Source organism: Balaenoptera physalus, assembly GCF_965194825.1.
Source record: "Balaenoptera physalus genome assembly, chromosome: 16".
NCBI classification, from domain to species: domain Eukaryota; kingdom Metazoa; phylum Chordata; class Mammalia; order Artiodactyla; family Balaenopteridae; genus Balaenoptera; species Balaenoptera physalus.
This window is the reverse complement of record NC_138898.1, coordinates 52,521,805-52,546,475: the sequence shown is the minus strand read 5'-3', so window position 1 is coordinate 52,546,475 and position 24,671 is coordinate 52,521,805. Positions and strand designations below refer to the sequence as shown.

Genomic DNA, 24,671 nt, shown 5'->3' with positions numbered 1-24,671 from the left:
GTCTCGAGGCCAGAGCCATAATGTCCGTGCAGAGCCGTTGGCTCTTTTTCTAAAAACTAACTCTTTAATTTGAGATAACAGGAGACTCACGAGAAACTGCAAGAAAAAGTAACAGAGATCCTGAGTGCCCTTTACAGTATGAGGTCTCAACCAGGACAGGAGCCTTGGTACAACACACCCTTCTCTTCTACCAGCCCCCTGTGGGGTCAAGAGGGTGGGTCTAGACTCAATTAAACCCAAGAAAATAAAAATACACATGGAAGGAATGAAGTCCTGATGCAGGCTACGACACGGATGAACCCTGAAACCATGATGCTCACTGAGAGAAGCCAGACAGAAAGGACCAGTATATGATCCTATTTACATGAAATGTCAGAACGGGCAAATCTATAGGGCCAGAAAGTAGACCAGTGGTGCCCTGGGGAGTGGGAGGAGGATGTACAGTGAGTGTTTAGTGGGCATGGGGTTTCCTTTCAGGGGGCTGAAAATTTCTGGAACTAGAGAGAGGTCACAGTTGTACAACACTGTGAAGGTACCCAATACCCCTGAACCGGGCCCCTTAAAAGGGCTCACAGTTAATTCCGTATTATGTGAATTTTACCTGAATCTAAAGGCATCCCCCACACTACCCCCAGGTGGTGTCAGAGTACTGGAGTGGCGTCTGCTGCTCACCCAGGGACCCAACACCGCCCCTCCAGCCCCGTCCCTCACAGCTCGCTCCCCCAAAACGCACAGCGTGTTACCTGAGCCGCGGGTTCTGTGCGAGGCTCTGCACGCGGGCCCAGGCATGGTTGTTCCGTGGCTGCAGCTCTACGGGGACTTTCAGGGGCAGGCGCACTGGCTTCTGGTCCTCTTCGTCACTCAAGCCTGCGACAGGAAGGGGCCGTGAGAGCCTGGCACAGATGGACCTTGATGAGAAGGTGAAGTCCTCGGCCAGACAGCTAAGGGACCCAGAGAGGAGCAAGGGGCAAACAGCCCTCAGTGAAAGTGGGACTGGCAGGAGCCCCAGCAAGGACCTGGTCTAAAGGTGCCAGCGTGGCCAGCTGCACATCTGCTACACCAGGGCCACGGACCAGCCGTGGGAGACTCGCCCTGACACCTCGGATGCTCCGTTTGAGGACAGCTGGGACTTCTGAGCTGGACTTGACTCATGAGAGGACACACTGCTATGACACGGGGTTTCGGGTCCAGGAGCTGCCTGCTGGCAGGACTGGATCACGCAGGCTCAGCCGCCGTGTTCCAGCTCAGCCTGGCCATCACTAAATGGAGCCAGACAGCGAGCCTCCCCGACGGGAGTGAGCCCCAGGTGCGTAGCCCAGCCCAGCCCGCGTCTGACATACCGTCCGGGTCACAGAGCTTCTTCAGGGCACGGCACATGGGTGCTTTGATCCGAAGGTTCCTCCCTTTGTACCGGACTGTGGTGGCCCTGGGAGAGGAGTGTTAAAGAAGCGCTGAGGCCTCTAAATGAACAGTCACTCCCACCCCGCGCAGTAACTAAGGGCCCCAGCTAAGCAACCACCCTGGCCTCCAGGGCTCATGCTCGGCCCCACGAGGGGACCCCACACGTCCCCAAGAAGCTCCTGGGATTGTAGGCAGATGCGCATGACAAACGACAGAGCTGACTCTGGACCCTCCCGAGCATGCGTCACGCTGCAAAGAGGGCACCTGCTGTTCAGGACGTACCCTGCCCTCCTGCCTGGCAACCCCGAGAGCCCTCTCACTGGAGCCCCAATCGGACGTCAGAAGGAATGCCCCTTCCCCTCCTCCAGGTCCCCAGAGCAGAAGGGCTCACCCACCTCTACATGACCTCTCAACCCGCCCCTAGGTGACCACCTCTGCAGGTCAGTGACATTCCCTAGTCAGTCCCTCTGCAAACCACACTAGGGGGGCCCGGAGAGGACGGGACACTGGAGGCCAGCAGGCATGAGTGCAACATGCTTGTGCTCCCCCCACTGATCTGCAGGCAGGCCCAGAATCAGGAGGGCCTGCCCTAAATCTGTCACAGCTATGGGTGACACTCTACCTGAATACTGCTGTGACAGTAACTTATATAATGTTAGGATTACATAAATTAAAGAAATACTACTATTAACTAATGAAAGGAATATAAAAACCATAAAAAATAGCTCCCTCTAAGAAACACACTTGGAGTGCTTTGGGAATACTCAATAAAGGTAGATTGTTTTTTTAAAAGATGGCAGACAAATTGTGAGCAAGACAACTATGAAAAATGACAGGGAAGGACCCTGCAGTCCCACTGCTTTGAGAGCCTACATTCTTGTTCCACTTGAAAACAGGAAATCACAAATGATGCATCTTGGCTAGAGCTTCCAAATAAAAACACCACAGAACTCCGAGGAGCAAGCCACCAAGAAAAGGTGTTGGCCAGCCACCAAATGGTTGGTGAACAAACCTAAGTTTATGTTTTATGAAAGGTTCAAGGTCCGTCTATACTGTTTTTATGACTCTGCTTTGTTTTTTACCTGTTTTTTAAAAATCGAATTACAATATTGTGTTAGTTTCAGATGTACAGCAAAGTGATTGTTATACACATATATATCCTTTTTTGATTCTTACAGTATATTTCAATACTATAAAATATTGAATATAGTTCCCTCCGCTATACAGTAAACCCTTCTCTACTTTATATATGGTAACGTGGATCTGTTAATCCCAAACTCTTAATTTATCCCTCCACCCCACCCCCCTGCCTCTGGTAACCATAAGTTTGTTTTCTACGTCTGTCTGTTTCTGTATTGTAAATAAGTTCATTCGTACTATTTTTTAGATTCCACATATGTCAGAGAATGTTTTGTCTATGTTCTCTTCTAGGAGTTTTATGGTGTCGTGTCTTATATTTAAGTTTTTAAGCCATTTTGAATTTGTTTTTGTGTATGGTGGGAAGGAGTGTTCTAACTTCATTGATTTACATGTGGCTGTCCAGCTTTCCCAACACCACTTGCTATAGAGACTGTCTTTTCTCTATTGCATATTCTTGCCTCCTTTGTCGAAGATTAATTGACCATAGGTGTGTGGGTTTACTTATAGGTTCTCCATTCTATTCCATTGATCTATATGTCTGCTTTTGTGCCAATACTACACTCTTTTGATTACTGTAGCTCTGTAGTATTGTCTGAAGTCTGGAAGAGTTATGACTCCAGCTTTGTTTTTTTCCCTCAGGATTGCTTTGGCAATTCTGGGTCTTTTGTGCTTCCATGTAAATTTTAGGATTATTTGTTCTAGCTCTGTGAAAAATGTCGTGGGTAATTTGATAGGGATCACAATATATCTATAGATTGGTTTGCACAGTATGGCCATTTTAACTATATTAATTCTTCCAATCCAAGAGCATGGGATAACTTTCCATTTTCTTGAATCATTTTTTATTTGCTTTATCAGTGTTTTATAGTTTTCAACATAAAAGTTTTTCACCTCCTTGGTCAGGTTTATTCCTAAGTTTTTTTTTTTTTTTGGTGGGAGGGGTGCGATTTTAAACAGGATTTTTTTTTTTTACTTTCTCTTTCTGATATTTCATTGTTAGGGTAAAGAAATGCAACAGATTTCTGTATATTAATCTTGTATCCTGCTACCTTCCTGAATTCATTTATCAGTTATAATAGTTGTTTTTTTTTCATTTGTCAGTTCTAATAGTTTTTGTGCTGAGCCTTTAGGGTTTTCTACGCAGAGAATCATGTCATCTGCATATAATGACAATTTTACCTCTTCAAATCTGGATACCTTTTATTTCTTTTTCTTGTCCGACTGCTGTGGCTAGGACTTACAATACTATGTTAAGTAAAAGTGGTGAGAGTGGGCATCCTTGTCTTGTTCCAGAATTTAGCAGAAAGGCATTCAGCTTTTCGCCGTTTGGTATTATGCTGGCTGTGGGTTTGACATAAATGGTTTTTATTATGTTGAGATATGTTCCCTCTATACCCACTTTGGTGAGAGTCAAATGCTTTTTCTGCATCTAGTGAGATGATCATGTGGTTTTTTTCTTTTCTTTTGTTGATGTGGGGAATTGCAGATTGATTCGCATATGTTGAACCATCCTGTGACCCTGGGATGAATCCAACTTGATGGTGATGTATGATCATTTTTATGTGCTGTTGGATTGTTTGCTCATATTTTGCTGAGAGTTTCTGCATCTAAATTTATCAAAGATACTGGCCTCTAATTTTCTTTTTTGGTAGTGTCTTTGTCTGGTTTTGGTATCAGGGTGATGGTGGCTTCATAGATTGACTTTAGAAGTGTTCCCTCCTCTTCAATCTTTTAGAAGCATTTGAGAAGAATAGGTCTAAGTTCTTTGTATGTTTGGTAGAATCCCCCAGTGAAGCCATCTGGTCCCGCACTTTTGTTTTCAGGGAGCTTTTTTATTACAGATTCTATTTCACTTCCAGTGATTGGTCTGTTCAAATTATCTGTTCCTTCTTGATTCAGTTTTGGTGGGCTATGTATACCTAGAAACTTGTCCATTTCTTCTACGTTGTCTATTTTGTTGGAATGTACTTTTCATAACATTTTTTAATGATTTTTTATACTTCTGAGGTATCAGTTGTTATTTCTCCTCTTTCATTTCTTATTTTGTTTATTTGGCTCCCCTCTCTTTTCTTCTTGGTGAGCCTGCCAGAGGTTTGTCGATCTTGTTTGTCCTTTAAAAAAAAATTGCTCTTGGTTTTATTGATTTTTTTTTCTATTTTTAAATCTCTATTTACTTCCTCTCTGATCTTTATTATTCCTTTCTTCTGCTGACTTTAGGTTTTGTTTGTTCTTCTTTTTCTAATTCTTTTAGGTGGTACATTAGGTTTACTTGGGACTTTTCTTGTTTTTTGAGGAGAGCCTGTATCACTATGAACTTTTCAGGACTGCTTTTGCTATAGATTTTGTATGGTTGTGTTTTCATTGTCTTGAGGGTTTTTTAAATTGTTTTTTTGTTTTTCCTCTTTGATTTCATCATTGACCCACTGGTTATTTAATAGCATGTTCTTTAGTCTCCGTGTAATCTTTTTTTTCTCATTTCTCTTTCTGTGGTTGATTTCTAATTTCATGCTGTTGTGGTCAGAAAAGATGCTTGAAATAATTTCTATTCTCTTAAATTTGTTGAGGCTTGTTTTGTGTCCTACTATGTGGTCTATTCTAGAGAATGTTCTATGTACACTTAAAAAGAATGTATATTCTGGTTTTTTTTTTTTTTAATGTAATGCCCTGTAGATATCAATCAAGTCTAACTGTTCTAGTGTGTCATTTAGGATCTCTGTTGCCTTACTGATTTTCTGTCTGGAAGATCTGTCCATTGATGTCAGTGGGGTGTTAAAGTCTCCTACTATTATTGTACTCCCATCAATTTCTCCCTTTGTGTCTGTTAGTATTTGTTTTATGTATACAGGTGCTCCTATATTAGGTGCATATATATGTTAATGACTGTGAGATCGCCTTCTCGTACTGATCCTTTTATCGCTATATAGTGTCCTTCTTTCTCTCTCTTTATGGTCTTTTTTTTTTTTTTTTTTTTGGCTGCGCCATGTGGCTTGTGGGATCTTAGTTCCTCAACCAGGGATTGAACCTGGGCCACAGCAGTGAAAGCACCGAGTCCTAGCCAATGGACAGCCAGGGAAATTCCCTATGGCCTTTGTTTTAAAGTCTACTTTGTCTGATATGAGTATCGCTATCCCTGCTTTCCTGTCATTTCCATTTGCATGAAATACCTTTTTCCATTCCCTCACTTTCAATCTATAACGTGTCTTTCTCTCTAAAGTGGGCAGTCTGTTGTAGGCTCTTGTTTTATTATCCAATCTGCCACTCTGTGTCTTTTGATCAGAACATTTAGTCCATTGACATTTAAAGTAATTACTGACAAGTATGTATTTATTGCCATTTTAAACACTGTTTTCCAGTTGACTTTGTATTTCTTTGTTCTTTTCTTATTTTCGTTTTTCCTTTTGTGGCTTGATGGTTTTCTTTTGTATCATTCTTGAGTTCCTTTCTGTTTGGTTTTTGTGAATATACTGCATGTTTTCGATTTGTGGTTACCCTGGTTTTCAAGTATGTTAACCCATAACTGTATCTACTTGCTTTAAACTGGTAGTCATAGAAGCTCAAACACATTCTAAAAGATCCACATTTTCTTACTTTCCTCCCCCATATTTTGTGATTGTGAGGTATTATTTTACATCTTCATTTTACTTTATCCTTTTGCTGTTCATTGTAGTTATAATCACTTTCATAGAATTTTTTTTTATTGTTTTTTAAATCTATGTGCTGGTGGGACTTCCCTGGTGGCACAGTGGTTAAGAATCCGCCTGACAATGCAGGGGAAACGGGATCGAGCCTGATCCAGGAAGATCTCACATGCCACAGAGCAACTAAGCCTGTGCGCCACAACTACTGAGCCTGCACTCTAGAGCCCGTGTGCCGCAACTACTGAAGCCCGTGCACCCAGAGCCCGTGCTCCGCAACAAGAGAAGGCACCGCAATGAGAAGCCCGCGCACCACAATGAAGAGTGGCCCCCGCTCACCGCAACTAAAGAAAGCCTGCATGCAGCAACAAAGATCCAACACAGGCAGAGATAAATACATAAATAAATAAATAAAATTTAAATATATATATATATGTAATAGGATAAACTTGCTGTGGAGTTAGGAAACAGAGCAGCTTTAAAAAAAAAATCTATGTACTAGCTTATTTAAAGTGAACTTCAATCCTTTTATGTACTTCCCTTTCCTACTGTGATATTTCCCTTTCCTATAGATTCTTGCTTCTCTCTTTTATTTAGAGAAGACCTTTCAATATTCTTTCTAGGATAAGTTTAGTATTGCTGTATTCCTTTAGTTTTTGCTTGTCTGAGAAATTCTTTCTCTCTCCTTCAGTTCTAAATGATAATCTTGCTGGGTAGAGTATCCCACGTTGCAGGTTTTTCCCTTTCAGGACTTTGAATTTATCTTGCCACTCCCTTCTGGCCTGCAAAAGTTTCTGTAGAGAAATCAGCTGATAGCCTTATGCGGGTTCCTTTGTAACTGACTGTTTTTTTCTTGCTGTCTTTACAATCCTCTCTTTAACTTTTGTCATTTTAACTATGATATGTCTTAGGGTAGGTCTGTTTGGGTTCATATTGTTTTGGACCCTCTGTGCTTCCTGTCCCTTGATACATTTCCTTCTTTAGGTTTGGGAAGTTTTCAGCTATAATTTCTTCAAATACATTTTTGATCCCCTTTTCTCTTTCTTCTCCTTCTGGAATTCCTTTTATGCGTAGATTGGCACACTTTATATTAATCCATAGATCTCATATGTTGCTTTCATTTTTTTTCATTTGTCTGTCTGCTGTTCTGATTGGGTGATTTCTGTTATTCTATCTTCCAGATCACTTATTCGTTCTTCTACATTATTTAGTTTGCTATTTACTGTCTTTAGCTCAGTTTTCATCTTGGTAATTGAGTTGTCCGATTTTGACTGGTTGCTCTTTATACTTTCTAGATCCTAATATCAGTGATCTACATTTCTAACGACAGTCTTTCTTAATTCCTTCAGCATTTTTATTACCTCCTTTTTGAGCTCGGGGTTTGGTAGACTAGAAAGGTCTGTTTCATCATTTGTTCTCTCAGAGGATTTCTCTTGTTCTTTTACTTTATTTATTTTTTTAAAGATTTAAAAGTCTTATTTCTACAAATCACAGTTGATGAACATGAAACCTTCATACGTGGGCACCACTCTACAGGAACAGCTGTTCCCAGGAAAGGGGTGGCTTGACATGCAGAAACCTGCGCAGTCCAAAGTCCAGGGCGGAGTGGGATCAGGGGGCCCAAGGGCCTCTGCCAGAGCAGCCCCGGTAGCCACAGAGCGTGCACTTGATGATCCGGTCCACTGACAGCTTATTTTGGGGTCCTGGCAAACGCAGTTTGTCCCCAAATCGGTGTTCCATGTCTGAATGCACCTCAGGCAGCATGATTTCTCATACACCTGCTTTTTCCGTTCCGTGATTAGGTTTTATCTGCATAGCCTTCTTTAATACAATACTCATATAGTTCTGTTTATGGCTTTCTGCTTGTAGAAGAGATCAAAAATATAGTGGGTTTTCTGGTAGTGGATCCTGAAGATGGGCCACAGAGATTCCACTTTCCTCTTTCCCTCATGAGGTTCTGTTTCAGCTTCTCTCATCTTTTGATCTAATTCATCCAATGTTGGCTCCATCAACTCCAAGTCATCTAGGGGAGCTTTCCAGCTTCTTCTGACTTTAGGCATTCTTCCCACAAGATAATTTGCAAAGATCTCAGCATCTATTTCCCAAGAGTATAACAGAAAGATCCCTGGTCTCTTCAGTTACAGACGTAGGTTCTTGTCCAGCTCTACCAATCAGTACATGACTTTGGGGAAATCACATTCCCTCTCTGGTCTTATCAGAACCTCCGTCGCTGTCAGATGCCCCTTCTCTATTCTCTTGTTCTTTTAATTGGGAGGAGTTCCCCTGCTTTTTCATTTTATTTATATTTCTCCAGTTATCTGGACAAGAAAACTCCAGGAAGCCAGCTCCCCTGCCATTGTGTTAGGAGGGGAGATTCAGAGAGGATGGGAGTCTGCAGGGACCAAGGCCTCCACTGAGACCGAGTGCTTGAGTCTTAACCACCTCAACCCAGGGGAAATACAGGCAGCAGAGCGCTCCCAGGGATGTGCTGATGAGGCTGGAGTGGGGGTGCAGGAGCGGAAACCAAGAACATCAAGTCAGTTCTTAATCGCCTCCAATGAAGGGTGCTGGGAACAAGTGGACGTTTCTGCCATCCACCCCAAACAAAACACAACAATAGCAGGCAAGATTTAAAGAGCAGGGGGAGCCGTGTCACGTGGCACTTGTGTTTGTGATAACCACATTTTCCGTTAAACTGCTGTTTTGTGACTTCCTTTTTTTTTTTTTTTAGTGAAATTGAACAGCCCCTGCTTTATGACTAGAGAACCATTCTGAGGTTATGAGTCCCTTCCCTTTCTCACAAATGGAAGTTCTATGAGCAGCCTGAGGCTGGAGCCGGCACAGGTGAAGCCTGGCCCCAGCCCAGGCTGCGGAGGTGCACCTGCAGGAGAATCAGGTCCTGCCCTCTGTCAGATGGAACAATGCGGAGGGTCCTATTTGAATCCTCCACTAGTGTCACAAAACAGGCAACAGAGTAATTCCTCTATGTGCATGGGAGTCAGGCTTTCCTCTCTGATATGAGGTTCATTTTCTTCTCTGAAAAGTTACTTGATAAATCTAATAAGCATGTGCTAAGTTCTATACTGCTGGGTCTGTGACCAATGTAATAAGACTCAACTTTAGAGCTTTTCTCAATTCATTTACTCCTTAATCCAATTTTACCATTTTATAACAAAGGGAGATTGACAGTTAACTGGAAAAGGTCTGCATGACAGGCAGGAACAGGAAGTTAGTTAAATACTCAATGCTTTTTGGTCTTAAGTCAAGGAGTACTTTTCCACAGGCACCTTACTAATTTCCCCCATCTCCGTCTTCACTTTTACAGGCCTTTTGCTTTGTTCTTAAAAACTGATGACGTGTTGGCGAAAGAACACACAGTAAATCAACGGAACAGAATTTCAAGTCTGGAAATAGACCCACATAGCACAGTCAACAGACCTTAGATGAAGGTGAAAAAGCAGCGAATGGAGGAAGGATGGACCCTCCAGCAGAGGGGGCTGAAACAACCGGACACCCACAGGCCACAAACTGAACCTTGGCATAAACATCACATCGTATACAAAAGTTAATTCAGAGTGGATCGTGGATTTATACATCAGACCACAAAACTTTTAGAAGAAAACACAGGAAAAAACTTTGTGACCTCGAGTTAAGCAACGACTTCTTAGATGTGACACTAAACGCACAATCCATAAATGAAAAAGATGACAGACTGGACTCCATCACAGCTGAAAACGTCTACCCTGTGAAGGACACTGCTAAAGAGAGTGAGAAGGCGGGCCACAGACTGGGAGGAAAGATTGGCAAATCGCCTACCTGACAAAAGGCTTGTGTCCAGAATATATAAAGGACACTCTAAACGCAATGGGCACAAGATTTGAAGAGGCACCTCACCAAAGAAGATACACAGATGGCCAGTGAGCATAACAAAGGTGTTCAACATCACTAGTCCTCAGGGAAACGAAGTCAAAACCACAATGAGACACCCCTTCACCACTGGGGTGGCTCAAAAGAACAGACTGAACACACCAAGTGTGGGGAGCATGGGGAGCACCCGGAACCCCACCTGGAAAGCAGGCTGGCAGCTCCTTATAAAGTCTGCATGTGCTCACCACCTCCTCCCCTGGGGATTTGCGCAGGCAAGATGAGACAAAAAGCTGGAGGCCAATGCCGAGTCATTTACTCTCTGTAAACAGCCCGTGTCCCTCACTGGGGGTTGGATCAACAGACCACAGAACAGCCATACTGGGGACACTACTCCACAGAGGCGTGGACCACAGACCCACACAGCCACATGGACAGATCCCAGGGTGTACTGCTGAGTGGAAGATGCCAACCTCGGAAGGCCACACACGGCACAATCTTACTGAGATGACATTCTGGGAAAGGCGTGTACGCACAACACTGCTCGAACATCTCAGATCCTGGAGCAAACATAGCTTCCACCTGATGGGCACAGGGCAGGTGTGAGGGTGGGAAGGAAGGCCAGATGCTAAAGCTGCAGCAGGTGAATAAGGAGGTGCAATAAACAACCCCCAGGGCTAAGGCTGGTGGCCTCTCTCCCTACTTGCCTCTGACCACTCCCCACACCTCTGGGAGGCTCCATGTGCCCAGTGGTACCAGCTGGCCAGACCACCTTCACTCCCCGGCTGCTGGAGAGAATCACTGCTCTTTCGCACGGCAGTGATACGTACAACCTAGTCACTCTCAGGCCTGGCTCCAAAATGATGGTAGTTATATAGACACAGAGCCTGGAGGATCCAACATGAGCCTCTGTAAGGTCAGACGCTGGGCTGGAGTCAAAGCAGAAATGCACACAGTCAACCTGGCAGGGACTCAACCTGAGGGAAGTGGGCTCGCTGGCCGTCCGACACCAGACCGAGGGAGGAAAACAACCAGGGTGCAAGACAACGTCCTGCTGATGTAGCAGAGGCCAGGGAAACTATTCCCAGGGATGGTTTGACCTACAGGACAGCTGGCCATCGAGCAGCAGGGGCCTGGGGATGGCGGGCGGGTCCGTCTAAGATGAGGAGTGGAGAGGTCCACGTGGGAACACAGAGGCTCTGATGGGGTGAGTGGGAAGGACAGGGTGGCCGCCAATGAGGACCCCACACCAGGTGAGAAATCCAGACAGTGTAACGGGGGATGGTCAGGCTGTGCCTTGGAGTCCAGCACAGCCTCAGTGCTGAGGGACTGGGCCAGAGCAGCCATGAGAGAGGCAAAGGGCTGCAAGAGACGGACAGGCCCGCCTGCCATGCTTCCAACTACTTGCAGAGAGGAGTGAGAGGCGCTGACTGAGAGACCCTCAGAGTGCAAGGTCGGGGGCATCCTTCCCAGGAAGAGATGCTGGAGGCTTCCAGCTGGAACACAGGAAACATCCAGGCCGTAATAGGACTTGTACGTCGAGGCAGAGGAATGGGGGACAAGTCAGATCTGGGATCCTTCACTCAGAAAAGGTAACAGAAGCCCTGGGAAGAGTTAAAGTAGCCAAAGGAGAGGGTGCAGGGACAGGAGAGCCTGGGGGCAGTGCCGAGACAGCCCCAGGAGGGCGGTTCCGGGAGCTGGAGAGCAGCTCAAGGTCAGACACCTGGCCGGAGCCCAGGGACCTACTAGCAAGGCTGTCAGAGCGCAGGGGGCAGCGGGCAAGCCAAAGAGCCACTGGACAATGCAAGGACAGGGCACGGTGGCTTTTCCATGCAGCAAGTCCCAGTATGGCCTCTCTGGGGCAGAAACGGTCACAGCAGTCAGGTCAGAGCTGCGTGGGGATCCCCGGTGGTTTTGTGTGATCGGAAGGCCAGGAGTGTGAGAGCAGAACAGAGTCAGACTCAGCCTGACCTCAAGAGGCACAAAGAGGAACGGCGGGCAGAGGAAGTGCGGAAGGACCAGAAACATGCACCAGGAAGGCCGGGAGGGCAGGCCTTCTAGAAGCAAAGGAGACCCCCACACCATGAAATGCACAAGGTTGAGGAAAAGAGCGAGACAGTGAGAAGGTGAGGGCTGAGTGGAGACCCGCAGAAGAACAAGAACGGGGCCCCCAGGATGGGGAGAAGCTGGGGGCAGGTCAATCAGTCCCCCAGGCTGGCCACCTCCTCACGGGCAGATGCTTAACTGTGAGGGTGTCAGGGCTAACTCTGAGGACTTCAGGATTTAATGGTCCTCACTGAGAAAAGGGGAGAAAACTGCACATATTTCGAGGTCTATATTTGAGAGAGAAGTGCAAACTCCCACAAGGAGCCGGCCTGCCTCACACACAGCTCTACTCACCCAGCCTGAATGAGCTCGTTCAGCTTCGTGGCGTTCTTGTCGTCCATGCCTTTGATGGAAAAACAAACACACGTGAGCGTCAAGTAGTCAGGAGCGAAGCCCAGCAAGACCCCACAGAATAATCTCCAACGCAGACTCCAAACCGCTCAACGGGGTAGTCAAGGTCTTCCACAGTAAGACCCCATGTTAGCTGCAGGCCCTCCCCCAGGGCCCACACACATCACCTGTGCTGAGAGCACTGTCTCTGCTCACCTGGACATCCTCGGGGAGGGGACCACTCCCACCTCTGCACAGCTCATCATGCCTCCAAACTCCCACCCCAGCCCCCCTGCCGCGCTGGACTGCCACTCGCCCCCAACCGCCTCGTTCAGAGACTCCCCTTTCTCCGGGCCCACCTTGCCCCACGCACTCTTGTCCTGCGGGGCTCCTGGGTTACCTGCGGGCCCGCCTCCGTCAGCTCTGAACGACAGACTGACACCCTGCATGTTTACTAGAGCGGACGCCCCTTTCCTCTGCCCCACCCCCCACTCATTGCTGCCCTCAGGACACGTGAGACAGGAAGTGTAGTAACCAGGTAAAGGGAGGATGGAGGTGGTGCGTATGTGCAGGCCACTGTGAGATTCTTTGAACCCTGCTGAATATTTGGGGAATAAAACACAACAGGCCAGAAAAACAGCCAGGCTGAAAACCAAAGACAAGGACAAAACCTTAAAAGCCGCCGGAGAAAAACAACGCACCCTCTACAGAGGAACACGGACATAAATGGCCAGTGGCCTCTCAGCCATGAAGAAAAAACTGTCATCAAAATCCCACATCCGGCAAAAATACTTTTTAAGAACAAAGATGAAATAAAGACTTTTCAGATAAATGACAACGGTAAGAATTCATAGCCGGCACAGAGGCATGGTGAGAAAGCCTGAAGGAAGCCCGGCAGGCTGAAGGGACATGTGCCAGATGGAAACGGATCTTCAGGAAACAGTGCTTGGCACCAGGGAAGGCAAACGCAGACCCCACCCCTAAACAAGCCAGACGCAGCCCTGGCCTCCAACAGCATGAACCACACAAGCACAGTGTAAGTGACCGCTGGGGCTATGCGTGAGCATGTGACACGAGAGCCAGCCTGTCGGGGACGTTCGTGGACCTGTGAGCTGAGACCAAAGGGGAGGGAAGGGCCCATGGGTCCTGCATCCGGCAGCCTGGATGGACGGAGTGATAGACAGAAGGCCCGGAGGGTGGGACCACCACAACTTCGGGGTTCAAGTCACCAGATAGGGGCACCATGCAAGGAACCTCCCTTTGAAGAGAAGCCATTTCAACCAACTGGTGAGGACTGCAGACAGCCGAGGTCTTCCCCGGCCTGTCCTGATACCCGCATGGCACCAGGCCTGGGGCAAAGTGTGACTTGTCACTCAATAGCCCAGGAGGCTTGAATAGTCATCCGTTTCCATCGAAACTGAGGGTCCTCAGGCCCTTTTCAAGGGGGAACGCCGCCCAGCTCACGCAGCTGCTGTGACACAAGCTGAGGTGTGTCAAAGGACCAGGAACACAGCAGACTCAGTCTATGTCTTAAGAATCGCATGTCTGGAGACCTCAGTTACAAAAAGTATGTTAACAAAGAGCATGCTCTGACCACCGGAGCTCAGACACGTGTTCCCAGTAGCCCAGAAAGGGCTACCACTGTGTGCAGGGCAGGCGGACAACTGCCCATCCCAGCGAGCTCCTTCCCCCACAAACCTTCACCAAAGGACACAACTGTGTCCCAGCAGGTGGATCAGTGGGTGGGTGCAGTGGGGGCTCAGAGGGAGGGCCCCACCAAGGTGGAGTGCTGTGAAGCAGCTTTGGGAGCCCCAAGCCCAGGTGGGGCCTCATGGGGATGTGCGTGCGTGCGTGTGTGTGTGTGTGCGTATGTGTGCACACGTGCACTCGAGTGCTGCTGGACCAGGAGGGACCAACCAGGTGTCACCAGCAGGACTAAGAGCAGATGAGCTGGAGGGGACGCCAGGCAGGAAGATGGGCTGAAGTCCAAGTGCAGAGGCCCCTTGGGTCAGGGGACCCAGGTGACACCCCAAGGGTAACAGGAAGCTGACAAGAGGATGAGGCCTGCCTCCTGTGGGGAGCGCTCGGGCTGGGATGCTGGGATGTGGGAGATGGAGGACGGGGCCCCAACATGCTGCCAGGACCAGGAGTATTTTAGGGCAAGGACAGAGAGGAGGACAGACAAGGAAGCAGGGATTCCAGGGGGTGGGGCCCCAGAGCCCCCTCAACAGCACTCAAAGCAGGAGCTGGGGGTTTGTTTAAGTAAGTTGTCAGCCTGCAGGAGCATGGGGCGGGGAGCCAGGCCGCCTGTCCCTTCCTTTGGAGGCTCCTGGACTTCTTGCCTGTTTCAGGAAGGGCGGGTCACCCAGGGAATGCCCACCCTGCCCGTCCTCCTGCCCGGCTATGACGTGTTAGGTGACAGCTTACAATCATCTCATAGTGTCTCATTTAATCTTCAGAGTGGCCCTGCAGGTGTGTGCCCTTCCAACCCACGTGACAGGCGGACAACTGGGGGCTGGAGAGGCGAGGCTGAGGCCTCTTGTCTGTGGTCACATGGGGAGGCCAGAGCACCTGTGCATCTAAAAGGAATCTAGTTACGAGGAGATGCTCAGAGCAAGGCAAAGGGAGGGGCCCAGACCCTTCAGTGTACCAGGGTCGGGAAAGGCCAGAAAGTGGGGGCTGTTCTAGGTCAAGACTCAAGAGACACGGCAGCTGTGAGCGGGCACTGTTCCCAATAGGCATGCCCTGCCCGGCGTGGTGGGACGCACTGGGAGATCTGAGTTTGGGCAGGATACCAGGTGAGGCTGTGGTACCCACTTGATAAATGTTAAATGTGCTTGCTGGGCATGCAGGAGAATGTCCTTGCTCACTGGGGCCAATGGCTGAGGGTTTAGAGTGGGCTCAGATGTCTGCAACTTACAGTCACACAGCTGAACAAGAAAAAATGCAAGTGTGTGGAGGAGGGACAGGAACGGGAGAGACAGTAACACAAACATGGCCAAGGTTCAGGACCCATGAATCTAAAAGACGGTATGTGGGGGTTGTTACATTCTCCTTCGATTTTTCTGTATGTTAAAACGTTCTGTGCGTTAAAATGTTTTCAAAATGAAAAGTCGGAGAGAAAACAGAAGAGCCCCCAGGACTAAAACTCCAACTGTAAGAGGACAGCAGGCAGGCCCTGCCGGGAGGAGGCCGCCCCTGAGCAAAGGGTACTCACAGCCCCCGATCTTCTTGCGCAGCTCCCCATAGCAGATCAGGCCATACAGCTCCTGGGACGACTTCTTCAGCCCGCGAGAGAACACTGAAAATGAGGAAAGGTTGCGGCTTTAGAAGGAGAAAACACAGATGTGCGGGGCTTGCCCAGCTTGTGCGCACACCAGGGTGCTGGGGGACACTTCTTGGCTTTGCCCACTGCACCATGGACCACAGGGTGTTAACATCAGGGGACACTGGGCAGAGTACACGGCAACATGATGCTGTTTTTGCAATTTTCAAAATAAAAAGTTAGAAGAGAAAAAGGGGGTGGTTTAGAAAACTAGTCGTAACAGGCAGAGCAACGTCCCCAGAGGGGAAAGCGGGACGTCCAGCATGGCCAGCTTCAGCGAGGCAGAGGAGGGTCAGGACCACCTCTCTGTGCAGAGAACCCACCCAAGCTCCACGAGGGGCTGGCAGCACGGGAACCAAGGAGGCCCACCTCTTATGCCTCCTGGGACGACAGACAACTCGCCCCAGGCCTGGGGCCAGAAGGAAGAGGAAATGCGGCTTGAGTGCTCCGGACGCCCCCTTGCTTGTCAGCAGCAGACCACAGTGTGATTTGGGAGGCAACACGCAGGGTTAAGCCAGCCCATGTACAGCCTGCTCGTGGCTGGAGGAGACCACACTACCAGGTATGAGCAGAAATGCTGAGGGAGGCTCCAGAGGCTCTGTAATAGACTGATTCGGCCCCGATGCCCGCCCTGGACACCTACCTGCAGGCGTCTCTGACTCCAGGAAAGAAATCCTCACGTGCTCAAGCCACTGTTACCTTGAGTCTCTGTATTGTGTGAAGCCAAGCCTGACAGCACCTTGTAAGCCTGGTTACTGCCCAGTTGGCCCCTTTCCGATCATCTCACAGGGCAATGACCACTGCCATGTGTCCCTCTCACAGCTGTTCTCTCCCCAGAGACCCCCTTTCAAAGATTTGGCTGTGTGTGATTACAACAATAGGAAAGGAAAAGAAAAGTATATTAGTAAATAGAAAGTAAAGTTCTGAATGAATGACCTAAAACAAGGATTCTGAACCTCGGATAGCCTCTGAGGAGCCTGGGCTCTGCTAACATCACACGCCAACAATTCCCGAAGGTTCTCCTGAGAGAAAGACCAATAGTCTCAGCAGACTCTCACAGGGACCGCTACTCAGGAACCTTACGATCCACTATGCAGTCGATAAACAAATGTGGGCTTTCAGACAACGGAACAATACTCAGCCATAGAAAGGAATGAACGGACCCTAAAAAAGCCTAACACACCCTACAATCTGGATGCACCTGGAAAACATCACGCTCAGTGAAAGAAACCGGACACTAAAGGCCCCGCATTGTACGACTCCACTGATATGAAGCGTCCAGGAGAGACAGAGATCTGTGGCTCCGTGGTTGCCGGGGCTGGGGGAGGGGCTGCGAAACAGCTGCACAGCGTGGAACCCAGTGTGACCACCAGTGCAGCACCAAGAGGCGGGCAGGCCTCTGGCCTCACGCGGTCAACCGGCTGCCACCAGCTCTGAAAGGTGATCAGGACCAGTGAGAGACCTCGGTGCAGCCCTCGGCTCAACAGAAAGAAGGCACTTCCCGTGGGGCCACACCGGGACATCAAGGGCATGTGGGTCAGGCAGAAGACACTGCAGAGGGGCTTCCCTGGTGGCGCAGTGGTTAAGAATCCTCCTGCCAATGCAGGGGACAAGGGTTCGAGCCCTGGTCTGGGAAGATCCCACATGCCACAGAGCAACTAAGCCCATGTGCCACAACTACCGAGCCTGCACTCTAGAGCCCGTAAGCCACAACTACTGAGCCTGTGTGCTGGCAACTACTGAAGCCCACGTGCCTAGAGCCCATGCTCCGCAACAAGAGAAGCCACTGCAATGAGAAGCCCGTGTACTGCAATGAAGAGTAGCCCCCGCTTACTGCAACTAGAGGAAGCCCAAGCGCAGCAACGAAGACCCAACGCAGCCAAAAATAAATAAATTTTTTTTAAAAAGTTAAAAAAAAGAAGACACTGCAGAGAAGGGAGAATGGCCCCGGCGGGGCTGACCCTGCAGAGCTGACTGTGGAACTGAGGGCGGCTGATGCGTCCACCCTTCATCCAAGTTGGAAAAAGGGCTGAAGGGGAATGATACCTCCAGTGGGGGAGGGGAGTTTAGGAGGCTGTCCAGCAGGCGGAGGTGACAAAAATGCCCAAGAAAGACACATCCACTCTAGATGTCCCACAGAGCCCAGTGTGGCCGCCCTGCAACACGCCTCTGGACCTCGGGGCAGACGATGCAACACGTCCACACCGGGAGCCTGGGTGGTCCACTCTGCCCATAGCCTGGTGGTGGTGAAAGCACAGAACGTGCTAGAGCACGGCTCCTGGAATCACCCCCCACCGCCTGATCTCCAGGTAGCTTCCCACCCCCTTCCCCTTCTCGTGTTGCTGAGGCCTTCACGTTGGAAGAGAGTGTTTTGAGACCAGCCAAAGCAGATGAAAGACCTGCTCTCGCGGAATGACTTTCAGAAAGAACAGACTATGTAACAACAAAAAAGAAAAATGCAGAAGACAGAGAAAGAGCCAAACAGCTAAAACTCGTTTCTGTGTGCCAGCCTGGAGGGAGGGAGGGTGTTCGTGATGACGACAGATAATAACAACAGCGCACTGGACTCGACAGGACCAGAGTCGATATTTTCAAATCAACTAGGGATGTGAGCAACAGTCTGAGCTAAGGATGAACACACCCAGCAGACAAACAGACTCCGTGGAGACGGCCTGACAAAGAACAAAATGCTGCCGATTTGCCACAATGCACCACAGCCATCGAGAGGCTTACGTTCATGGCCACATGGACACTGAGAGCACACGTGCGTGCGCCCGCGCACACGCACGTGCAAACAGACACACACCAGTAGCAAAAGACTTGTGGGTCAGACCGAGGGACTGCTGCAAAGCGTGGAAACTGAGCGCCCACTTCCCAGGGTCCCTAGAAGGAGCAGCAACCTCACTACACAGATATGGCACTAGAAGAGGTTGGAGCCACCATTCTGTTTGTGTTGTATCTTCCTCATCAAGATGTCACGCTGGACGGGTGTCCCCTGAAATGGAAGGCTTTTAAGCAGGAAAGATACCTTAAAAAGACTCGTGAGAAGCAAAAGGATTTAACTGGCCAGAGAGAACCTCGGTGGGGTCATAAACTCAGCAGAAAGCAGGCACTGCACGTGGGGCCTCGTGAAACAGGCCTTGCCCAGAGTAACATGCACTTGTCTGTCAGTTGCTCCCTCCTGCCTTTGTCATGGACAGAACCAGATGGGAAATGCGGGGAGAGGCAGACAGACCCCCAGGACAGAGGGCCAGACACGCATCTTTCTGGAGGGTTGTCAGACAGTGCTGTGACGGGGTGCTCACAATGAGACAATTAGCAGTAACGTTAGTATAATTTTACCTCAGTTGTGTGAATTTATCTGAAGAAAAGTGCTATATGAATAAAGATATCCACCCTGCGTTATTTAAAAACACTGTTAAGTGACTTGCAAATCCAAAAGGAGAAGTAAAATGTATTCATTTGTAGTATCTCCACTCAAAGAAATACATTTAATAAAAAACACATGGAGGGACTTGCCTGGTGGTCCAGTGGTTAAGAATCCACCTTCCTATGCAGGGGACGCAGGTTCAAGTCCTGGTCAGGGAACTAAGATCTCACATGCCGTGCCACAACTACTGAGACCACGTGCCACAAACAGAGAGAAGCCCATGCACCACAACGAAAGATCCCGCATGCTGCTACTAAGACCTGACGCAGCCGAATAAATAAAAAATTAATTAAAAAAAGAACTGATCACCAAGCATTAGGTTAAGAAAACTTATCAATACTGAAAAAACTAAAACAGATGTCATTTAAAAAACAAACACATGAAGAAATTCTACATCAACATGAAAAGGTGGTGTGAAAACAGTACTTGTAAGGCAGACAAAAGTCAGGAGACAGAGCGAGAGGGGTACAATGGGAAGAGGATGCTGCCCGGACTCGGACCTCCACTCTCCGCATCGTTGGGGTGGACAGGGGCCAGGGCCTCCATCGCCGAGCTGGGGCTTTCTCCTCCGCCCAAGCAAGCGCATTACAGGCACCTCCAGGGAAGAGCATGCCACGTGCCCAACCACAGGCAGCAGTGGGGACAAGAGAGGATTCAGGGGAGGATTTCTGGGACAACTGACCCAGGAGCTGAGTCCTGGTGAACAGGTTAGGGAGGACAACCAGGTGGGAGTGGCAGGAGTGTGGCAGGAGTCAAGGTGTGAAGGAAAGTGCAGGTAAGGAGGGCGGTGACTCCATTCCCCGGGGCCGTGGCAAGTCATGGTGCGGGCCTCTGGTGGGGCAGAGGGAGGGGGCTCAGGCAAGGGAGCGGCCGGGCAGATGAGCATCTTGTGTGGATCTCACAGCTCAAAGGCTGGGTTAGGAAGGGCAGGACCGGACAGTGGGAGAGCAGCACTGGTCTAGGGCAGGACCAAGGCAGGCCGGGCGGTGAGGACAGATCTGAGAAGCTCGGAGTAGAACCAGAAACACTGGCAAGTGAGTTAAGAGATGCCCCCAAAGATTCAAAGGGAAATACATTCAGGGGACACTGTCGTAGGACAGAACCAGATGGGGATTCCCTGGCGGTCCAGTGGTTAGGACTCTGCGCTTTCACTGCTGGGGCCCGGGTTCAGTCCCTAGTCAGGGAACTAAGATCCTGCAAGCCACGTGGCGTGGCCAAAAAAAAAAAAAAAAAAGACAGAACCAGATGGAAAATGCAGTGACCGTAACAACCATCACCAGACCCTGGGACCTCCCAGTCCCTGAGAGCCCCAGCGCTGGCCGATGGCAGGGAGGAAGGACTTCTCCAGGGCAGAGGACAGCAAATCGCAGGCCAGATCCGGCCCAAGGGCTCTCTTTGTAAACAGGCAACTGCAGCAACATGCATTCCTCTATGTATTATCCACAATGAGCTAGAAAGCAGGGTGAAGTGGTTTCAATAAAGACCATAAAACCCCAAAGCCAAAAATATCAATATTCACCATCTGACCTTCTACAGAAAAAGACAGCTTGAATCACTGTCTCTGGGCCTTTCTAAGGCCGGAGGAATCCCTGGCCCTGGAATCCCGACCTAAGGGAAAGCCAGCGAGGAGAGCCAGATGGGTCAGCTGGGGGAGGCTAGGACACACTGACTGGCCAAGAGAACACATGCAGGGCACAGGCAAAGGTTCAAAGGGGAGTGACGTGACCACAGCAACCACAATTATTCTGGATCAGAACTGATGTTATTTGGAGGGTGTGTCAGAAATCAGTGCAGTCGGTGGAAGCACACATGTGGAGAGACCGATCGACGAGAGAAGCAGCAGGAACGACACAGACACAGGATTCTTCCGGCGTGTGGACACAGGAGGCAGCAATGCCTCCCCTTAGGACAGAGGTGCTCTGAGCAGGAAGTCAGAACTGCACCTGGCAATGACCTAGACTCATGAATTAAAGATGGCGCCACACAAACTGGACTCAGACACAGAGCCTGGAAAAAGAGCCTGGGAAAAGCCCTGGAACGCCAGCCCTCCACCCGCGCTGACGCACGTCAGGCCCTGCCCGACCCTCACCCCACTGGGGCCCCCTTGGGAGAAGGGCGGGCAACGGGGAGGTGTGATTCTGGACCACGGTGCCCTCCCTCCCGGGGCGGAGGAGCAAGCCAGGGACACAGACACCACAGGCTTCCTTGTAACTAAGCCTGACACCAGTTACGAGGCCTCCTGTCAGACAAAGCACCACAGGTGAGTACATCCCAGGCCGTGTGGCTGGGTGAGAATAATGCCAGAAGGTGTGGCCTGCAGGTTTGCGGAAGCCACGCTCCTGGACCAGAAGCCACCCCGCCTCTGGCCCCAGGAAGCCGGCCTAGGCACTCACCGTTGTCGAAGTCGATGTACTTGGTGATCTTGTGCCACGTGCGATAGTAGAAGTGCCGGACCTGCTCCTTGTTCTTCACCATGCTGGCGGGCTTGCCTTTCTTCTTGTATTTCAGAGCAATGTTGTTCTGAATCGCTTCAAAGTCTTTCCCATGCTGGAAAAGAAAGTCCACATTAAAAGCACGAGGTTATAGGGAGGGTGGGAGGGAGACGCAAGAGGGAGGAGATATGGGGATATATGTATATGTATGGCTGATTCACTTTGTTATAAAGCAGGAACTAACACACCATTGTAGAGCAATTATACTCCAATAAAGATGTTAAAAAAAAAAACAAAACACGAGGTTACAACAAGGCAGCCTTCTGTACAATGCAGACACTTCCTGAAAAGGGAGAAAAGGGACCGCTGTGGTTAAGCAAGTGTCCTTCACGGCTCCTACTTGTGCATGAACTTCAACCTGGCTTCCCCAGAACCTCAGGTTTCAATCAGAATAATGGATAAAGCAGCAACAGAACTATCATAGCATGTGGATACCAATGAGGCAAGGACCCCGGAGCAGTAGAAACATGAAGCTCAACACTTAGACAAAGGACTTAATCTCCAGAGTTCTTTAGAGCCCATGAAATGAGACACCCCCATGAAGACAATAACCAGAAGACACAACACAAGGATGGAGGGGCTCAGGGTGCTGTATATCTGGCATCTTAAAATAAAACAACAAATCAACTATTCAGAAACAGCTTCACTGATTTGATCATACAAAAGGTATTCTATGTTCAAACAGGGATAACAAATATGAATGTTTATTAAGAGAATCATGCAGAATATGCTCTGAATACATCTGTGGGCCTTCCTTCAACACCTCCATGTAAAAGCTGAGTACATCTTAGATTTTCAGAATGGAATTTATGTTCCAGAGAACACAGTCCCCATCAGTGCTGTTCAGGTACTGATGCAATGAGAACCAACTACTGATACTACTCATCAACTACTGATACTCTCATCAAAACCAAGCCAGCAAGAAGCACTGGGAAGGACCTGGAGGTAATGGCACCCCAGCAGCAATGAGCACCTCTGGTACCCAGATCTTGGTTTCTAAATCCCACTTTCCAAAAGGAACCACGGCTCCTTGGAAAAATGGCCAATGCCAGGTCTGGGGCAGGGAAAATACCAGGTGAGTCTAGAATATCTTGTGGTGCCGGAAAGTGAGAAAGTGCTCAAAGCGTAAGGGGAACATGTTAGAAGGACACAGCAGCCAACCTGAAGAGGCTCCCAGTGGGCAAATCTAGAACAATCTGGGCAACAAAATCACAATGATATGAATGGATTATAACCCATGGAAGAGAATAAGTATCCCTGAGTCCATACAGGTACAAAAAAATAATTGAATAAATACATAAATGGAGGAGAAGGGAGAGCTTTTCCTTGCATGGGATTTCCACTTAATAAATGTAGAAAGAATAACAGAATCAGAAGGTCATCACTGGGTAAACACCACAGTAATAGTTTTTCCAGGTAAGAAGAGGCAATGGTTGCTTAAATTAGTGGGAGAAAGAATGATGAGAAACAGGGTATTTACACAGTCTCAAAGTAAAAAAAAAAAAAAAAAGAAAAAAAGACTTGGCAGTGGAGAACCTGGGAGATGCCACCTGAATGCAGTGATCAAGGTTTACACAGCCAGGCCTGAGACAGATCGCATTGCACACTCTGGACAGGATGCACCAAGGATGCACAGCAATCCCACGGTACTCTTGACAGAAAACACAAAACATGAACTTATCCATGCAGAAACATCAGGTAAGCCCAATGAGGGGCACTCTATGAATGAACAGACTTGGAATCTTCAAAAATGTCAAGGTTATGAGAGACCAGGAATAAAAGGGAAGACTGAGGGACCTGTTCCAGGTGGGAGGACCCAGGAGCCATGGCAACCAAATGCAACGTGGGGTCCTGAACCAGAATAGGACATCAGTGCAAATACCAATGACATTACACTAACTCTCCTCATTTTGCTGGTCACCCTGCAGTTACGTGGCTGTCAGGAAAGCGGGGTAAACGGCATGTGAGCATTCTCTGTACTCTTTTTGCAGCTTTTTCCAACTCTGAAATCGTCTCAAATTTTAAGGTCAAAAAGTAAAAATGCTATGGGACTTCCCTGGCAGTCCAGAGGTTAAGAATACACACTTCCACTGCATGGGGCGTGGGTTCGATCCCTGGTCAGGGAACTAAGATCCCACATGTCGTACGGTGCAGCCAAAACAAAAAGTAAAAATCCTCAAAGAATGAAAGCTCACTCACTGTTTTCAAAGAAGCAATGGCAGGTGAACCAGAGCAAGGCAGAGCTGCACCTAAAGTGCCTTCCTCCAGTGTCCAGCTCAGGCACCACCTCCCTCACAAAACTCCCCTCAGCTCTTGACCAGAACCGTGACGCGAACAAACACACACGGCCTCTAAATCTCAGGACTTCTTTTCATAGCTGGGTTACGAACCCAGAGGTGACCTGACGGCCCAGATGGGGACTAGAATCTGGGCTTTGCGACTCCTCATCCTGCATTCTCAAAGTACGCTGCCTTCTGAACTCTTGTGGCATCCGTCAGCATATACCTTCTGAGAGTCCCACTTCTTCTGTGCCTGTTATGTTTTCCCAGTAAGACTGCCAGCCCCTTAGGGGGGACTTCTTTGCATTTCTATACTTAGCCATGAACTAGGTAAATAAAGGGTGGTGGTAACAACAGCAACAGTGAAAAAGGCAAAGTTGAAAGAGAAAACTATATGGAGGTGAAGCACACATTTCAAAGACTGAAACGAGAACTCGCATTCGTACAGCTGTCACAGAGATGGCAGGAAACAGGAGATGCCCAGCAGCTGGATTTGTAGGACACTGGGAACTGCAGACAGAACACGGAAGGGGAAGCACAGCAGAGATGAGGCCTCCAGCAATTATCGACCCAGTGAAAAGCAAGCAGAAGATGCTGGCCACGCGGCTGCGAGTAAGATAGGAATCAAGACTGGACAGCAATACGGACGGACGGACAGACAGACGTAAG

At 48.8% G+C, this 24,671-nt stretch overlaps 1 protein-coding gene and 1 pseudogene across 6 annotated transcripts in view; both read right to left on the bottom strand.

Moving 5' to 3' along the window:
* CRAMP1 (cramped chromatin regulator homolog 1) overlaps positions 1 to 24,671 on the bottom strand; it is a 59,930-nt gene that overhangs the window by 19,459 nt on the left and 15,800 nt on the right. For all 5 annotated transcript variants that reach the window (XM_082431834.1, XM_082431835.1, XM_082431833.1 and 2 more), the window contains exons 4-8: positions 21,625 to 21,778; positions 15,694 to 15,777; positions 12,441 to 12,489; positions 1,341 to 1,426; positions 744 to 867 (exon numbers count right to left, since the gene is read on the bottom strand). In XM_082431834.1, the coding sequence (XP_082287960.1) occupies positions 744 to 867; positions 1,341 to 1,426; positions 12,441 to 12,489; positions 15,694 to 15,777; positions 21,625 to 21,778 (497 nt within the window). The remainder of the gene's footprint in view (positions 1 to 743; positions 868 to 1,340; positions 1,427 to 12,440; positions 12,490 to 15,693; positions 15,778 to 21,624; positions 21,779 to 24,671) is intronic.
* On the bottom strand, positions 5,304 to 12,431 carry LOC309645977 (protein BUD31 homolog pseudogene; annotated as a pseudogene). The gene has a single exon. The product of its transcript is annotated as a protein BUD31 homolog pseudogene (transcript).